The sequence below is a fragment of the Coregonus clupeaformis genome, chromosome 7 (genome assembly GCF_020615455.1).
Source record: "Coregonus clupeaformis isolate EN_2021a chromosome 7, ASM2061545v1, whole genome shotgun sequence".
Lineage (NCBI taxonomy): Eukaryota > Metazoa > Chordata > Actinopteri > Salmoniformes > Salmonidae > Coregonus > Coregonus clupeaformis.
The window spans coordinates 74,883,573-74,901,991 of record NC_059198.1 but is presented as its reverse complement, the minus strand read 5'-3'; the positions used below and the strand labels follow the sequence as shown (position 1 = coordinate 74,901,991).

General features: G+C 47.5%; 1 protein-coding gene across 1 annotated transcript in view; it reads right to left on the bottom strand.

Annotated features, from left to right (window-relative positions):
* Positions 1-18,419, bottom strand: part of LOC121569322 (contactin-associated protein-like 2) — a 345,749-nt gene that overhangs the window by 54,903 nt on the left and 272,427 nt on the right. The window contains exons 22-25 of the mRNA XM_045221575.1: positions 17,491-17,709; positions 15,746-15,775; positions 12,466-12,554; positions 11,908-12,055 (exon numbers count right to left, since the gene is read on the bottom strand). Of these exons, the coding sequence (XP_045077510.1) occupies positions 11,908-12,055; positions 12,466-12,554; positions 15,746-15,775; positions 17,491-17,709 (486 nt within the window). The remainder of the gene's footprint in view (positions 1-11,907; positions 12,056-12,465; positions 12,555-15,745; positions 15,776-17,490; positions 17,710-18,419) is intronic.

Genomic DNA, 18,419 nt, shown 5'->3' with positions numbered 1-18,419 from the left:
AGTGACGCAAGCCTACCAGACAAGTGAAATACCTTCTATGCGCGCTTCGAGGCTAGAACTATACATGAGAGCACCAACTGTTTGGGACGAATTGTGTGATCACGCTCTCCGTAGCGGACGTGAGTAAGACCTTTAAACAGGTTAACATTCATAAGGCCGCAGGGCCAGACGGATTACCAGGTCACTTACTCAGAGCATGCGCTGACCAGCTGGCAAGTGTCTTCACTGACATTTTCAACCTCTCCTTGACCCAGTCTGTAATTTCCAGCAGACCACCATAGTCCCTGTACCCAAGAACGCCAAAGTAACCTGTCTAAATGACTATCGCCCCGTAGCACTCACATCTGTAGCCATGAAATGTTTTGAAAGGCTGGTCATGGCTCACATCAACACCATCATCCCAGACACCCTGGACCCACTCCAATTCGCATACCGCCCCAACAGATCTGCTGATGACGCAATCTCTATTGCACTCCACAATGCCCTTTCACACCTGGAGAAAAGGAACACCTACGTGAGAATTCTGTTCATTGACTACAACTCAGTGTTCAACACCATTGTGCCCTCCAAGCTCATCACTAAAGTAAGGACCCTGGGATTAAACCCCTCCCTCTGCAACTGGATCCTGGACTTCCTGAGGGGCCGCTCCCAGGTGGTGAGGGTAGGCAACAATACATCCGCCACGCTGACCCTCAACACGGGGGACCCTCAGGGATGCGTGTTCAGTCCATTCCTGTACTCTGTGTTCACCCACGACTGCTTGGCCGCGCACCACTCCAACACCATTATTAAGTTTGCAGACGACACGACGGTGGTAGGCCTGATCACAGACAACAATGAGACAGCCTACAGGGAGGAGGTCAGAGACCTGGCAGCGTGGTGCCAGGACAACAACCTCTCCTTCAACGTCAGCAAGAAAAAGGAGCTGATCATGGACTACAGGAAAAGGAGGGCCGAACACGCCCCCATCCACATCGAAGGGGCTGTTGTGGAGCAGGTCGAGAACTTCAAGTTCCTCGCTGTCCGTCCACATACATCAACACAGTCATGAAGAGGGCATGACAACCCCTCTTCCCCCTCAGGAGGCTGAAAAGATTTGGCATAGGCTGCACCATTGAGAGCATCTTGACTGGCTGTATCACCGCTTGGTATGACAACTGCTTGGCATCCGACCGCAAGGCGCAACAGAGGGTAGTGCGTACGGCCCAATACATCATTGGGGCCAAGCTTCCTGCATTCCAGGACCTCTATACCAGGCGGTGTCAGAGGAAGGCCCTAAAAATGGTCAAAGACTCCAGCCACCCAAGTCATAGACTGTTCTCTCTGCTACCACATGGCAATTGGTACCGATGCACCAAGTCTGGAACCAACAGGAACCTGAAGAGCTTCTACCACCAAGCTATAAGACTGCTAAATAGTTTGTTAAATAGTTAACCAATAGCTACCCGGAATATCTACTTTTGAAACAGGGGTGCTATTGCTGTTTATTATCTATCCTGTTGCCTAATCACTTTATCCCTAGATATATGTACATATCTACCTCAATTACCTCGTACCCCTGCACATCGACTCGGTACTGATACCACGCGTACATAGCCAAGTTACATTACTCATTGTGGATTTATTCCTTGTGTTATTATTTTTCTATTTATTCCTATTTATTATTTTTCAACTATTTCAATTATTTTTCTCTCACTGCATTGTTGGGAAGGGACCATCAGTAAGCATTTAACTGTTAGTCTATACCTGTTGTTTACGAAGCATGTGACAAATACAATTTGATTTGATTTGATATACAGGGAGTACAAGTACCTGATCAATGTGTAGAGGTATGAGGTATTTGAGGTAGATATGTACATGAAGGCAGGGTAAAGTGACTTGGCATCAGGACAGATAATAATAAGAGTAAAATAAAGAACAGAGTAACAGCATCAAATGATGAGTGTAAAAGTGTGTGTGTGTTTGTGTAATGTGTATGTATGTGTGTTTGTGTTTATTTATTTATTTTTGTATTTAATTTTTTTGTCATTTAGCAGACGCTCTTATCCAGAGCGACTTACAGGAGCAATTAGGGTTAAGTGCCTTGCTCAAGGGCACACTGACAGATTTTTCACCTAGTTGGCTTAGAACCAGTGACCTTTCGGTTACTGGCACAATGCTCTTAACCACTAAGCTACCTGTTGTGTCGGTATGCGTGTGTGTGTGTGCGTATGTAGTGTGTGGGTTTTGTGTGGGAGTGAGTGTGTACACTGAGCGTACAAAACATTAAGAACACCTTCCTAATATTGAGTTGCACCCCACCTTTTGCCCTCAGAACAGCCTCAATTTGTAGGGGCATGGACTCTACAAGGTGTCAAAAGCGTTTCAGAACGATGCTGGCCCATGTTGACTCCTATGCTTCCCACAGTTGTGTCAAGTTGGCTGGATGTCCTTTGGTTGGTGGACCATTCTTGATACATACGGGAAACTGTTGAGCGTGAAAAATCCTTCTTTAACCTGTCTCCTCCCCTTCATCTACACTGATTGAAGTGGATTTAACAAGTGACATCAATAAGGGATCATAGCTTTCACCTGGATTCACCTGGTCAGTCTATGTCATGGAAAGAGCAGGTGTTCATAATGTTTTGTACACTCAGTGTATATGGTGTGTATATATAGTCTGTTGAGTGTACGTAGGGTCAAGAATGAACTATTTAGCAGTTTTATGGCTTGGTGTAGAAGCTGTATTTGAGCCTGTTCGTCCAAGAGCCGATGCTCCGGTACCATTTGCCTTCCTCTGACACCGCCTGATATAGAGGTCCTGGATGACAGGGAGCTCGGCCCCAGTGATGTACTGGGCTGTCCGCACCACCCTCTGTAGTGCTTTGCGGTCAAGGGCGGTGCATTTGCCATAAGCAGTGGTGATGCAGCCAGTCAAAATGCTCTCGATGGTGCAGCTGTATAACTATTTGAGGATCCGAGGGCCCATGCCAAATCTTTTCAGCCTCCTGAGGGGGAAGAGGCGCTGCCGTGCCCTCTTCACAACTATGCAGGTGTGTGTGGACCATGTTAAGTCCTTAGTGATGTGGACGCCAAGGAACTTGAAGCGCTCTCCCCTCTTTCTCATATAGTCCACGATCAGCTCCTTGGTCTTACTGACTTTGAGGGAAAGGTTGCTATGTCTGTAACTAGAGGCAGCAGAGATGCTGATAAGAATATAACATCATTCTCTGTTGTACATAGATATCATCCTGACTAACTTACCCTCTAAATACACCTCCGCTGTCTTCAACCAGGATCTCAGCGATCACTGCCTTATTGCCTGCGTCCGTAACGGATCCGCGGTCAAACGACCACCCCTCATCACTGTCAAACGCTCCCTAAAACACTTTAGCGAGCAGGCCTTCCTAATTGACCTGGCCCAGGTATCCTGGATGGATATAGATCTCATTCCGTCAGTAGAGGATGCCTGGTTGTTCTTTAAAAGTAATTTCCTCTCAATCTTAAATAAACATGCCCCATTCAAAAAATACAGAACTAAGAACAGATATAGCCCCTGGTTCTCCTCAGACTTGACTGCCCTTGACCAGCACAAAAACATCCTGTGGCGTACTGCATTAGCATCAAATAGCCCCCGCGATATGCAACTTCTCAGGGAAGTTAGGAACCAATATACACAAGCAGTTAGGAAAGCAAAGGCTAACTTTTTCAAACAGAAATTTGCATCCTGTAGCACTAACTCCAAAAGGTTTTGGGACACTGTAAAGTCCATGGAGAATAAGAGCACCTCCTCCCAGCTGCCCACTGCACTGAGGCTAGGAAACACTATCACCACTGATAAATCTGCAATAATCGAGAATTTCAACAAGCATTTTGCTACGGCTGGCCATGCTTTCCACCTGGCTACCACTACCCCGGCCACCAGCTCTGCACCCTCCGCTGCATCTTGCCCATGCCCCCCCCCCCCCGCTTCTCCTTCACACAAATTCAGACAGCTGATGTTCTGAAAGAGCTGCAAAATCTGGACCCCTACAAATCATCTGGGCAAGACAATCTGGACCCTTTCTTTCTAAAACTAGCCGCCGAAATTGTCGCAACCCCTATTACTAGCCTGTTCAACCTATCTTTCGTAACGTCTGAGATCCCCAGAGATTGGAAAGCTGCCACGGTCATCCCCCACTCTAGATCCAAACTGTTACAGACCTATATCCATCCTGCCCTGCCTTTTGAACGTTTTTGAAAGCCAAGTTAACAAACAGATCACCGACCATTTCGAATCCCACCGTACCTTCTCCGCTATGCAATCCGGTTTCCGAGCTGGTCATGGGTGCACCTCAGCCACGCAAAAGGTCCTAAACGATATTATAACTGCGATCGATAATAGACAGTACTGTGCAGCCGTCTTCATTGACCTGGCCAAGGCTTTCGACTCTGTCAACCACCGCATTCTTATTGGCAGACTAAATAGCCTTGGGTTCTCAAATGACTGCCTCGCCTGGTTCACCAACTACTTCTCAGATAGAGTTCAATGTGTCAAATCGGAAGGCCTGTTGTCTGGACCTATGGCAGTCTCTATGGGGGTGCCACAGGGCTCAATTCTTGGGCCGACTCTTTTCTCTGTGTATATCAATGATGTCGCTCTTGCTGCTGGTGACTCTCAGATCCACCTCTACGCAGACGACACCATTTTGTATACATCTGGCCCTTCATTGGACACTGTGTTAACAAACCTCCAAACGAGCTTCAATGCCATACAACACTCCTTCAGAAGCCTCCAACTGCTCTTAAACACTAGTAAAATTAAATGCATGTTCTTCAATCGAACGCTGCTGGCCCCCGCCCACCCGACTAGAATCACTACTCTTGACGGGTCTGACCTAGAGTATGTGGACAACTACAAATACCTAGGTGTCTGGTTAGACTGTAAACTCTCCTTCCAGATTCACATTAAGAATCTCCAATCCAAAGTTAAATCTAGAATCGTCTTCCTATTTCGCAACAAAGCCTCCTTCACTCATGCTGCCAAACATGCCCTCGTAAAACTGAGTATCCTACCGATCCTTGACTTCGGCGATGTCATTTACAAAATAGCCTCCAACACTCTACTCAGCAAATTGGATGTAGTCTATCACAGTGCCATCCGTTTTGTCACCAAAGCCCCATATACTACCCACCACTGTGACCTGTACGCTCTTGTTGGCTGGTCCTCACTACATATTCGTCGCCAAACCCACTGGCTCCAGGCCATCTATAAATCACTGCTAGGCAAATCCCCGCCTTATCTTAGCTCATTGGTCACCATAGCAACACCCACCCGTAGTATGCGCTCCAGCAGGTATATCTCACTGGTCATCCCCAAAGCCAACACCTCCTTTGGCCGCCATTCCTTCCAGTTCTCTGCTGCCAATGACTGGAACAAATTGCAAAAATCTCTGAAGCTGGAGACTCTTATCTCCCTCACTAACTTTAAGCATCAGTTGTCAGAGCACCTTACCGATCACTGCATGTCACGGAATCTGCCGAGGCTGCTCCTCCTCCTTGCTCGGGCAGGTTTCGGCGGTCGTCGTCCCCGGAATACTAGCTACCACCGTTGTATGTTTCTATGTTCGTTTGCTTTTGTCTGATTGTTGTACACCTGTGGTTAGTTAGCGTTGATTATGTGTCCTATAAGTTCTCGTTTTGTTAGTCTTGTGTTGTGTGTTATTGAGCTTCCTGTCTTCGTGTCTGTATTGGTTTTCCCTCCTTGGTTTATAGGAGAGGTTTTCGCACTTGTTGTGCGCGTTAGTATTTTTCCTGTTCATTTACGCCTGTGTGCGTATCGCTCGTCTCCGGGCACTTTTGCTCGTATTGATTCACTAAAGACTGTTGAACGAAGCTTCTGTGTCCTGCGCCTGATTCCCGCACCTTCCACATACAGCACTCCTGACAGAATAACACACCAAGATGGAATCAGCAGGAGCAGCACTAGCATCCGAGTCCCTGGAGGAGCGCGTCTGCGAGCAGAACGACCAGATCAACCGCATCGGGACCGCCCTTCAGGACGTAATAAACACTCTGCACCGATGGGAGAACAGAGGGGCACCCACATCTCCCCCTACCTTGCCATCACCATCGGCCAGTCCGCCCATCCAAGCTCCGGAACACAGTGGGATTCGGCTCTCGCTCCCGAGGGCGTATGATGGTACCGCTGCCGGGTGTCAGGGGTTCCTCCTACAGGTGGAACTATACCTGGCCACCGTACACCCGGCGCCCTCGGGACACGAGAGTGTTTCCGCCCTCATCTCCTGTCTCACCGGCAAGGCGTTGGAGTGGGCCAACGCCGAATGGAGGAGGATAGACGCCGCCACGATCACATACGCGGAGTTCTCCCGCCGCTTCAGGGCTGTGTTCGAGCATCCACCTGAGGGGAAAGCGGCGGGGAGCGTCTATTCTACCTCCGGCAGGGAGGAGGAGCGCCCAGGAATTTGCACTGGAGTTCGGACTCTAGCGGCTGACGCAGGGTGGAATGAGCGGGCCCTCATCGATCATTATCGTTGTAGTCTTCGGGAGGACGTCCGTCGAGAGCTGGCCTGCAGGGATACCAGTCTCACGTTCGACCAGTTGGTGGACATGTCCATCCGGCTGGACACCCTGCTGGCTACCCGCGGACGTTCCGAGTGGGGTTAGTCCATTCCACCCTCCAGCACCTCCGAGCCGAGCCCTATGGAGCTCGGGGGTGCTGGCGCTAGAGAGAAGAGGGGAAGGAGCACGAGGGGGGCCATCCCCTGCACCAACTGTGGCCGTGGAGGACACACCGCGGCCAGGTGTTGGGGAGGGTCTCCTAGGGGAGAGGACGGCAGGCCTTGCACTGGGGAGTCCTTCCAGGTGAGTAGGCATCCCACTTACCCAGAGCTCTCTGTTGTGCACTTCTGTATACCTGTGTGATTTCCACAGGTTGCACCTCATTCCCAGCATAAGGCGCTAGTAGATTCAGGCGCAGCTGGGAATTTTGTTGATCGTAAATTTTGTTTAGAATTAGGGATTCCCCTACTTCCTGTTGACATCCCATTTCCTGTTCATGCCCTAGATAGCCGTCCGTTGGGATCGGGGTTGATCAGGGAAGTCACAGCGCCACTTAGGATGTGTACGCAGGGGGGTCATGAGGAGACTATCCAGCTATATCTTATCGACTCTCCTGCGTATCCGGTGGTGCTGGGAATTCCCTGGTTGAGTACCCATGATCCTTCTATTTCGTGGCAAGAGAGGGCTCTTAAGGAGTGGTCTGCCCAGTGTGAGAGGAGATGTTTGGGTGTTTCCGTGGGGGCGACCTCGGTGGAGAGTCCAAACCAGGTGTCCTCACTGCGCATTCCCGCTGAGTATGAGGATTTGGCACTTGTGTTTAGTAAATCGAGGGCGACGCGTTTGCCTCCTCATAGACAGGGGATTGTGCGATAGACCTCCAGGCAGGAGCAGCGCTTCCGCGGAGCCATGTGTATCCTCTGTCCCAAGAGGAGAAGAGGGCTATGGAAACTTACATAGCCGAATCTCTAAGACAAGGATACATACGGCCCTCCACTTCTCCTGCGTCCTCGAGCTTCTTTTTGTGAAGAAAAAGGATGGAGGGTTGCGCCCGTGCATAGATTACCGTAGTCTCAATCAGATCACTGTGAAGTACAGTTATCCACTCCCTCTGATTGCGACTATGACTGAGTCTTTGCACGGAGCCTGTTTCTTCACGAAACTGGATCTCAGGAGCGCATATAACTTGGTGCGCATTAGGGAGGGCGATGAATGGAAAACGGCATTTAGTACCACCTCGGGTCATTACGAGTATCTCGTCATGCCATACGGGTTGATGAATGCTCCTTCAGTCTTCCAATCCTTCGTGGATGAGATTTTCAGGGACATGCAGGGGCAGGGTGTGGTCGTGTACATAGATGACATCCTGGTTTACTCGCCTACCCGAGACGAGCATGTAGCCCTGGTGCGTCGGGTGTTGGGTAGGCTGTTGGAGCACGACCTGTATGTCAAGGCAGAGAAATGTCTGTTTTTCCAGGAGTCGGTCTCCTTTCTGGGTTATCAGTTATCCGCGTCAGGGGTGAAGATGGAGGTTAACCGGGTGTCAGCCGTGCGTAATTGGCAAACCCCAACCACCGTGAAAGAGGTGCAGCAGTTCTTGGGTTTTGCGAATTACTACCGGAAGTTTATCCGGGGTTTTGGACAGGTGGCAGCTCCCATAACGTCTCTTCTGAAGGGGGGTCCGGTGCGATTGCGGTGGTCAGCGGAGGCGGACAGGGCATTTGGGAGACTGAAGGCCCTGTTTACCTCGGCTCCAGTGCTTGCGCATCCGGATCCCGCCTTACCATTTCAGGTAGAGGTGGACGCGTCTGAGGCCGGTATAGGGGCCGTGCTATCACAACGGTCCGGCACGCCACCTAAACTCCGCCCCTGTGCTTTCTACTCTAAAAAGCTCAGCCCGGCAGAGCGTAATTATGACGTAGGAGACAGGGAGCTGTTAGCCGTGGTTCAAGCCCTAAAGGTGTGGAGACATTGGCTTGAGGGGGCTCAACACCCTTTTCTCATTTTGACTGACCACCGTAACCTGGAGTACATTCGGGCAGCTAGGAGACTGAACCCTCACCAGGCTCGGTGGAACATGTTTCTAACCCGGTTTGTATTTAAAATCACGTACATCCCTGGGTCCCAGAACGGTAAGGCAGACGCCCTGTCCCGGCGGTATGACACAGAGGAGAGGTCCGTTGAGCCCACTTCCATACTGCCGGAGTCTTGTCTAGTGGCACCGGTAGTGTGGGAGGTCGATGCTGAAATCGAGCGGGCGTTGCGTGCACGACCCTAGCCCTCCACAGTGTCCGGTGGGTCGGACGTACGTTCCGCTCGAGGTTCGGGATCGACTTATTTATTGGGCTCACACGTCACCCTCCTCTGGACATCCAGGTATTGGCCGGACTGTGCACTGCCTTAGCGCTAAGTACTGGTGGCCAACGTTAGCCAGGGATGTGAGGGTTTATGTCTCCTCCTGTTCGGTGTGCGCCCAGTGTAAGGCGCCCAGACATCTGCCCAGGGGTAAGTTACAACCCCTGCCCATGGATCGGTTCTCTAAAGCCTGTCGTCTCCAATGCCAGGTCTTCCCACTGCCTTGCAGACCGCTGAGGCACTATTCACCCACATCTTCCGGCATTACGGGGTACCCGAGGATATAGTGTCTGATCGAGGTCCCCAGTTCACCTCCCGAGTCTGGAGAGCGTTCATGGAGCGCCTGGGGGTCTCGGTGAGCCTTACCTCGGGGTACCACCCGGAGAGTAATGGGCAGGTAGAACGTGTGAACCAGGATGTGGGTAGGTTTCTGAGGTCGTATTGCCAGGGCCGGCCGGAGGAGTGGGCGAGGTATATTCCCTGGGCAGAGATTGCCCAGAATTCTCTTCGCCACTCCTCCACCAACCTAACCCCTTTCCAATGTGTGTTTGGTTACTAGCCGGTTCTGGCACCGTGGCATCAGAGCCAGATCGAGGCCCCTGCGGTGGATGAGTGGGTAGGGCGCTCGGAGGAGACGTGGAACGCTGCACACGTCCATCTGCAGCGGGCCATCCGTCGACAGAACGCGAGCGCCGATCTCCACCGCAGTGAGGGGCCGGTGTACGCACCTGGAGATCGAGTCTGGCTCTCGACCAGAAACCTACCCCTCCGCCTGCCCTGCCGGAAGCTGGGTCGGCGGTTTGTAGGGCCCTTTAAAGTCCTGAGGAGATTGAACGAGGTGTGTTACAGGTTACTACTACCTATGAGTTCCATGTGTCTCTTCTCAGGCCGGTGGTAGCTGGTCCACTCCAGGAAGGTGAGATAGCAGAGACTCCTCCGCCCCCATTGGACATCGAGGGGGCTCCGGCGTACACAGTTCGGTCCATCTTGGATTCGAGACGTCGGATGGGGGGTCTCCAATATCTTGTGGAGTGGGAGGGGTACGGCCCGGAGGAGCGGTGCTGGGTGCCGAGGAGGGACATCCTAGACCCGTCTCTGCTGACTGAGTTCCACCGTAGTCACCCTACGCGCCCTGCACCGCGTCCTCCTGGTCGTCTCCGAGGCCGGGGTCGGGGGGTACTGTCATGGAATCTGCCTAGGCTGCTCCTCCTCCTTGCTCGGGCAGGTTTCGGCGGTCGTCGTCCCCGGAATACTAGCTACCACTGTTGTATGTTTCTATGTTCGTTTGCTTTTGTCTGATTGTTGTACACCTGTGGTTAGTTAGCGTTGATTATGTGTCCTATAAGTTCTCGTTTTGTTAGTCTTGTGTTGTGTGTTATTGAGCTTCCTGTCTTCGTGTCTGTATTGGTTTTCCCTCCTTGGTTTTTAGGAGAGGTTTTCGCACTTGTTGTGCGCGTTAGTCTTTTTCCTGTTCATTTACGCCTGTGTGCGTATCGCTCGTCTCCGGGCACTTTTGCTCGTATTGATTCACTAAAGACTGTTGAACGAAGCTTCTGTGTCCTGCGCCTGATTCCCGCACCTTCCACATACAGCACTCCTGACACTGCACCTGTACACAGCCCATTTGAAATTAGCCCACCCAACTACCTCATCCCCATATTGTTATTTATTTTGCTCATTTGCACCCCAGTTTCTCTATTTGCACATCTTCTTCTGCACATCTATCATTCCAGTGTTAATACTAATTGTAATTATTTTGCACTATAGCCTATTTATTGCCTTACCTCCATAATTTACTACATTCGCACACACTGTATATATATTTTCTGTTGTATTTTTGACTTTATGTTTTGTTTACCCCATATGTAACTCTGTGTTGTTGTTTTTATCGCACTGCTTTGCTTTATCTTGGCCAGGTCACAGATGTAAATGAGAACTTGTTCTCAACTGGCTTACCTGGTTAAATAAAGGTGAAATAAATAAAATAAAAAGTATGTGTGTGTGTGTGTGTGTGTTGTTCATTATGGAGTCATAGTTGTCTGTCTGTGACACCAGGGTATGGCAGTAATAATATTCAACCTCAGGAGCCAGGTGTAAATATGGATATAATGCAAATAGGCTTCGCAATTATGACTGATAATAATATTCTTATTCATATTATGACTGCACTCATACATATGACACAGACAGGAGAACAGAGGGAGAGGGTCCTCTGGAGTATCTGAAGTGCATAATACACACTCACGTGTAGATAAATAAACACACACACACTAGTTTCCATTACATTCAAGACCTCATCTTCAGTTTACACATACACAGAACACTGGGGAGGTCCTTTCATGTCAGCTACTTTGCATATTCCTGTTTTATGTTTAGTATTCCCACATGCTGTCCTCTCTCTCTCTCTCTCTCTCTCTCTCTCTCTCTCTCTCTCTCTCTCTCTCTCTCTCTCTCTCTCTCTCTCTCTCTCTCTCTCTCTCTCTCTCTCTCTCTCTCTCTCTCTCTCTCTCTCTCTCTCTCACATGCTGTCCTCTCTCTCTCTCTCTCTCTCTCTCTCTCTCTCTCTCTCTCTCTCTCTCTCTCTCTCTCTCTCTCTCTCTCTCTCTCTCTCTCTCTCTCTCTCTCTCTCCCCCACATGCTGTCCTCTCTCTCTCTCTCTCTCTCTCTCTCTCTCTCTCTCTCTCTCTCTCTCTCTCTCCTCTCTCTCTCTCTCACATGCTGTCCTCTCTCTCTCTCTCTCTCTCTCTCTCTCTCTCTCTCATCATCATCATCATCTGACACATACTCCCAGGTGTCGTCACCCCCTGCCTGGCGTAAAACACAGGAAAACAAGTTTAAGTTTAGGAAACAAATTAATTCATCTGTCAACTTTCTGGCTACGAAGTCTCACTGCGACTGACAGAAACTAACTCTTACTTCTGAGTAAATATTGCCGTTCCTCTGCAAACAAGAGGCTGCTGGTTACACCGTCCAACAGCCTAGCAGTAATTTCAGGGTGTAGCGATTAGCTCTCACCTTTAGTGCAGAAGGGTCCGTCGTATGCCGTGGCAGTGCAGTCACAGGAGTAGCCATTATATTTTTCCACACACTTTCCTCCGTTCTTGCAGTACATCCCATAACTGGTACAATGACCCTGACATCCTGGCTTTACACCTGGAGTTACCTAGAGAGAGAGAAAGGGATGGAGATGGAGAGAGAGAGAGTGATGGAGATGGAGAGAGAGAGAGTGATGGGGATGGAGAGAGAGAGAGATGGAGATGGAGAGCAAGAGAGAGGGATGGAGATGGGGAGAGAGAGAAATGGAAAGAGAGGGATGGACATGGAGAGAGAGCAGCATGGAGATGTAGAGAGAGAGAGAGATGGAGATGGAGAGAGAGAGAGAGGGATGGAGATGGAGAGAGAGAGATGGAGATGGAGAGCAAGATAGAGGGATGGAGATGGAGAGAGAGCAGCATGGAGATGTAGAGAGAGAGAGAGAGTTTGACTTTTGGATGCTCTTAATTTGCGTTAGTAAAGAGAATTTGATTTATTTTTTGATGATGAAATAAAGGAAATCAATCAACCAATCGTCACCTTGGCCCTCTCTTCAAGGTCAAGTGTCACACCATTCATCCTGAGGGAGCGGATGCATCCCAGAAACCCCCTCTGACCCCCTGCTGCACCTACAGACAGCGAGAGAGAGAAGAGAGAGAGAAGAGAGAGAAAGAACACAGAGAGATTTACATTGACATTTACGTCATTTAGCAGACGCTCTTATCCAGAGCGACTTACAAATAGGTGCATTCACCTTATAGCCAGTGGGATAACCACTTTACAAAAAAAAAAAAAAAAAAATGGGGGGCGGTGGGTTGGGGTAAGGGGGGGTAGAAGGATTACTTTATCCTATCCCAGGTATTCCTTAAAGAGGTGGGGTTTCAAATGTCTCCGGAAGGTGGTGAGTGACTCCGCTGTCCTGGCGTCGTGAGGGAGATAAGATGAATTTTGAAATAGGAATAGAGATAATTTCCCTTGAGGTTGAGCTGGGGGTATATATGACTGTTGATGGTCGCAGTGATTTAACAGGCCAGAGGAGAGGCGCTCCAGCCCTATTTAACTTCACCTTGGCACTTAATTGATCAATTAGTGTGGCTGATTGGCTTAAGATATCAACACCCATTTAGCCAGATTTACATCAGGAAGACATTGTGGCCCTCCTGGACTGGAGTTGCCCACCCCTCATGTCGTGTGCTAGTGTGTGTTTGTGTGTGGTGCACTCCTGACCTCTCTCTGTCTGCCTCCATAAGGTAAATTACTCTGTAATGATGTGCTAATGAACTAGCATATTATATTCATTAGGATAGCATTGCCTAGAGGGATACCCCCATTCTCTCTCACACACACACCCACCCACCCACACACCCACACACACACACACACACACACACACACACACACACACACACACACACACACACACACAAACTATCCAGTAGAATACCTTCCCTCTCTGAGCCACGCAGTGCATAGCAAGGCCAAGAGAGATATTAGCAGCATGGACACAGACCAGTGGCCTTGCATGAAAGGGAAAAGACTGCAGGGACATAAACTGAAAGTCATCTATCTACTATATCTACAGTGCCTTGCAAAAATATTCATCCCCCTTCGCGTTTTTCCTATTTTGTTGCGTTACAACCTGTAATTTAAATTGATTTTTATTTGGATTTCATGTAATGGACATACACAAAATAGCCCAAATTGGTGAAGTGAAATGAAAAAAATTACTTGTAAAAAAATATATAAAACATTTATAATGTAAAAGTGGTGCGTGCATATATATTCACCCCCTTTGCTATGAAGCCCCTAAATAAGATATTGTGCAACCAATTACCTTCAGAAGTCACATAATTAGTTAAATAAAGTCCACCTGTGTGCAATCTAATTGTCACATGATCTGTCACATGATCTCAATATATATACACCTGTTCTGAAAGGCCCCAGAGTCTGCAACACCACTAAGCAAGGGGCACCACCAAGCAAGGGGCACCACCAAGCAAGCGGCACCATGAAGACCAAGGAGCTCTCCAAACAGGTCAGGGACAAAGTTGTGGAGAAGTACAGATCAGGTTTGGGTTATTAAAAAAAATCTGACACTTTGAACATCCCACGGAGCACCATTAAATCCATTATTAAAAAATGTAAAGAATATGGCACCACAACAAACCTGCCAAGAGAGGGCCACCCACCGAAACTAACGGACCAGGCAAGGAGGGCATTAATCAGAGAAGCAACAAAGAGACCAAAGATAACCCTGAAGGAGCTGCAAAGCTCCACAGCGAAGATTGGAGTATCTGTCCATAGGACCACTTTAAGCCGTACAGTCCACAGAGCTGGGCTTTACGGAAGAGTGGCCAGAAAAAAGCCATTGCTTAAAGAAAAAAATAAGCAAACACGTTTCGTGTTTGCCAAAAGCCATGTGGGAGACTCCCCAAACATATGGAAGAAGGTACTCTGGTCAGATGAGACTCAAATTTAGCTTTTTGGCCATCAAGGAAAACGCTATGTCTGGCGCAAACCCAACACCTCTCATCACCCCGAGAACACCATGTTTTTCATCGGCAGGGACTGGGAAACTGGTCAGAATTGAAGGAATGATGGATGGCGCTAAATACAGGGAAATTCTTGAGGGAAACCTGTTTCAGTCTTCCAGAGATTTGAGACTGGGACGGACGTTCACCTTCCAGCAGTACAATGACCCTAAGCATACTGTTAAAACAACACTCGAGTGGTTTAAGGGGAAACATTTAAATGTCTTGGAATGGCCTAGTCAAACCCATCCAACTTGAAGGAGCTGGAGCAGTTTTGCCTTGAAGAATGGGCAAAAATCCCAGTGGCTAGATGTGCCAAGCTTATACAGACCCCAAGAGACTTGCAGCTGTAATTGCTGCAAAGGGTGGCTCTACAAAGTATTGACTTTGGGGGGGTGAATAGTTATGCACGCTCAAGTTTTCTGTTTTTTTGTCTTATATCTTGTTTGTTTCACCCCAAAAAAATATTTTGCATCTTCAAAGTGGCAGGCATGTTGTGTAAATCAAATGATACAAACCCCCCAAAAATAGATTTTAATTCCAGGTTGTAAGGCAACAAAATAGGAAAAATGCCAAGGGGGGTGAATACTTTCGCAAGCCACTGTATGTATATTATATATCTGTTTCTATACTGAACAAACATATAAACGCAACATGCAACAATTTCATTGATTTTACTGAGTTACAGTTCATCGACGGAAATCACTCAATTGAGAAAAATTCATTAGGCCCTAATCTGGTGAAATGACTTGGGACCAGGCCCACCCACTGGGGAGCCAGGCCCAGCCAATCAGAATGAGTTTTTCCTCACAAAAGGGCTTTGTTACAGACAGAAATACTCCTCAGTTTCATCAGCTGTCTCGGTGGCTAGTCTCAGACGATCCCACAGGTGAAGAAGCCGGATGTGGAGGTCCTGGGCTGTGCTGGCCGGTTGGACATACTGCCAAATTCTCTAAAACGGCGTTGGAGGCGGCTTATGGTCGAGAAATGAACATTATATTGACCTTTTATTGTCCCCAGCACAAGGTGCACCTGTGTAATGATCATGCTGTTTAATCAGCTTCTTGATATGCCACACCTGTCAGGTGGATGGATTATCTTGGCAAAGGAGAAATGCTCATAAAAGTGATGTAAACTCATTTGTGCACAAAATTTGAGAGAAATAAGCTTTTTGTGCATATGACACATTTCTGGGATCCTTTTATTTCAGCTCATGAAACATGGGACCAACACTTTACATGTTGCGTTTATACTTTTGTTCAGTATATTTACACATGAATGTTACCTACTGTCTTTGCAGGTCAACGAAGCAGGCTTCCCTGTGACAGTTTCATGACAAACACCGTGTCACACACACACACACACACACACACACACACACATAACACACACATAACACACACACACATAACACACACACACACACACACATAACACACACATAACACACACACACACACACATAACACACACATGCAGTGACCAAAAGAAAAACAAAGAAAAAAGGAAAGATATGAAAAACATGCAGAAAATATATGAAATAATGGAATATAATATCAACATTTAAAATATGACATATTACCAAATAATATAACACATAAATAACCCAAATCGTGTAGGCACCACCTGTGTGAGATATCCGGGTGTTTTCTTCCCTGTACCTCTGTGTTTAGACACCAGTTTTAGAATACAAATCACACCCACTGTAGATCCCATCTGAGCCCGATTAAATTTCCCCCGACCAGGCAAATACCCTCGCTGCTCTGACACATGCTTATGATCTGCTAGAGAGGCACACAGTCAGGAGTTTTATAGCGCTCTTCTCTGATCCAACATAAACTAATAGGTCCCATGGCTGTATGGAGGTGATGGAAGAACTGATTGTGTTTAGTTGATGATCTGATGTCAATTAGATTGATAGATTGATCCCCGAGGGGTTATTCAGCGAGTTGGTTCCCCTGAAACCTACTATACATGCAGATAAGATAGTGGGACTGTGAGTTGTATGTCTTTATAAGCTGTTATTAAAGTTTCCCATCACAAATCAATATGTGCCTGTATGGTTAACGGTGGCATATAAGGATCGATTCTATTTACTTTAATTCGATTAAATTCAATACAACTTTATTAATCCCCTCTGGCAATTCAGGAAGCTGCAGTGTGATAATGTTCTTCCATCCAATCCGCCAAAAACTGATGAGATGATGGAATTTGGAATGTCTTATTGGAATTCAGAACTATCAGACTTTGGAATGTCTGATTTGAATTGAGAAGTGTCTCAGAGCAAAAAAACTTTTCAGAGTCAGAGAGCGAAAGAAGGAAAGATAATTTAATTCAAGCTCAGCAGTTTTTCCCTCCATCCTAAATCCAGTTTCATCCCTGTCGTCAGTGTTAAAGTATTGGCAAGTCAGCAGCCACACAAAGCAGGCTAAGCTAGAGGAGTGACAGGAAAAGATAAAGACCAGCCATTCAGCTCTTTAATTTCTGTTCCCCTCTGCTCCTAATGACCTTCACAGTCATTGTGTCGAGAAGAGAGGGATTGGAGGAAACAATCAGAATATCACAGTGAGGACTTCATCCATTGTCTGTGTGCGGTTGAAAAGTCTTAATCCATTGTCTCTGTGTGCGGTTGAAAAGTCTTAATCCTCTGCAACTGTTAATACTCTAACACAGTCATCAAGACAAAGAGTCTGGGCTAAGTGAATTAGGTTAGTTTTTACTCACATAATTCTTTCACTTTGTTAACATCAGCCGTGTGTGCGTGAGTGCGTGTGAAACAGTGTGATGTCTGATTAAACCTTAAGAGCTTATCTTCATTATCATCAGTCGTGTCTAAGCTTCAGAGAACCTACTTAGGGAAACATAAAGAAACTGTGGCTATTAATAATGTTATACTGACACAAACTATATCGCCAACTTATTACATTTTGCAAAGTAAAAAATATCAGCACTATTGTTGAATGAAATGAAAATGTAGTACAGTATTGTAAAATTTTTCTGTTGGTGTGTGTGTGTCTCTCTATCTTTCCCTTACCCACATAAAGCTGACTAAACAGCTCTAGCCGTGTGTGTCCTTGTGGAGCGGCTGGAAGAGCTTCCCTATAGTTCAGATCCAGCTGTAGCACCGCCTCCTTCACGTTCCGCTCCGCCATCACACGATGCCATTGGTCATCGTTGAGGGGCGTGGCTGAATGGACGGCCAACTCTACTGGACCGTTCCCCACATCAAAGGAGAACGAGACAACAGTAGGAGCTAGAGAAGAAGAAGAAGAAGAAGAAGAAGAAGAAGAAGAAGACGTTAATCGATGCCATGTCCACAAACGACCAACCACATTTGAATCTATTTATTTGAATGCATAAAGTACCTTTGGTTTATAATAATCCACATTTTAAATCTCATAAATCATTGTTTTCCAGTTGTCCACCCTGGAGTTCTACAGTTCGATATCTAATCTAATGTCTCATTAGTTATGGAGACTCATTTAACTCTTATAGATTTCAGCTTTACTGTGAAGATGATTGCACTCAGTGTTTGATGGAACATATTCACCAAAAGATTGATAAACACACACACACACACACAAACACACACACACACACACACACGCATATACACACGATGAAAGAGAGAATGTGTGTGTGTGAGTGTGTCTGTAGAGGCGTGTGTGTGTGTGTGTGTAGAGGTGTGTGTGAGTGTGTGTGCAGAGGTGTGTGTGTGTGTGTGTGCAGAGGTGTGTGTGTGTGTGTGTGTAGAGGTGTGTGTGTGTAGAGGTGTGTGTGTGTGTGTGTAGAGGTGTGTGTGTGTGTGTGTGTGTGTGTGTGTAGAGGTGTGTGTGTGTGTGTGTGTGTGTGTGTGTATAAGCCTGCCACTAGCCACCTGTTCAGTCCAGATGTTACTACCTAAAGGATGTGTGTGAGTTACTCTCCTTTCTGCCCTCTCAATCACACACTGTTCACAACCAC